This window comes from Penaeus monodon, chromosome 27 (assembly GCF_015228065.2).
Source record: "Penaeus monodon isolate SGIC_2016 chromosome 27, NSTDA_Pmon_1, whole genome shotgun sequence".
NCBI classification, from domain to species: Eukaryota; Metazoa; Arthropoda; class Malacostraca; order Decapoda; family Penaeidae; genus Penaeus; species Penaeus monodon.
This window is the reverse complement of record NC_051412.1, coordinates 14304237-14304594: the sequence shown is the minus strand read 5'-3', so window position 1 is coordinate 14304594 and position 358 is coordinate 14304237. Positions and strand designations below refer to the sequence as shown.

Below are 358 nucleotides of genomic sequence, written 5' to 3'. Positions count from 1 at the left end.
TATTCAATGCTATCAAAATGCGAAATTTCATTATAACTAATTTGACACACAATCTTCTACTTATCCACTTCGCCTTTCGTCTTACCTTCCTAGCTACTTTTCAGCATATCACCTTTCCACCTTCGCCCCTTAACCCATCCCCTCCTTTTCTTGTCTCAAAGGATAAAGATGCAGAAGATAATCTACGATAAGTTTGCCGGTCCGCCTGACTACGGCATCTACTCCCCGTCGGTCCAGAACACCGTCTTCCTCATCCAGGACACGGCGCTGAAGGAGATCCCGCAGGTGAGATAAGCGGCGTTTTGGGGCCGAGAGGTTGCGGTGTTCATCTGCTGCTTTGATGTTTTGAGTGTTATCG

The 358-nt window shown here is 46.9% G+C and overlaps 1 protein-coding gene across 1 annotated transcript in view; it reads left to right on the top strand.

Moving 5' to 3' along the window:
* The window catches only part of LOC119590596 (uricase-like), a 12704-nt gene that overhangs the window by 10815 nt on the left and 1531 nt on the right, over positions 1-358 (top strand). Inside the window, exon 5 of the mRNA XM_037939272.1 lies at positions 162-285. Coding sequence (XP_037795200.1) covers positions 162-285 — 124 coding nt within the window. The remainder of the gene's footprint in view (positions 1-161; positions 286-358) is intronic.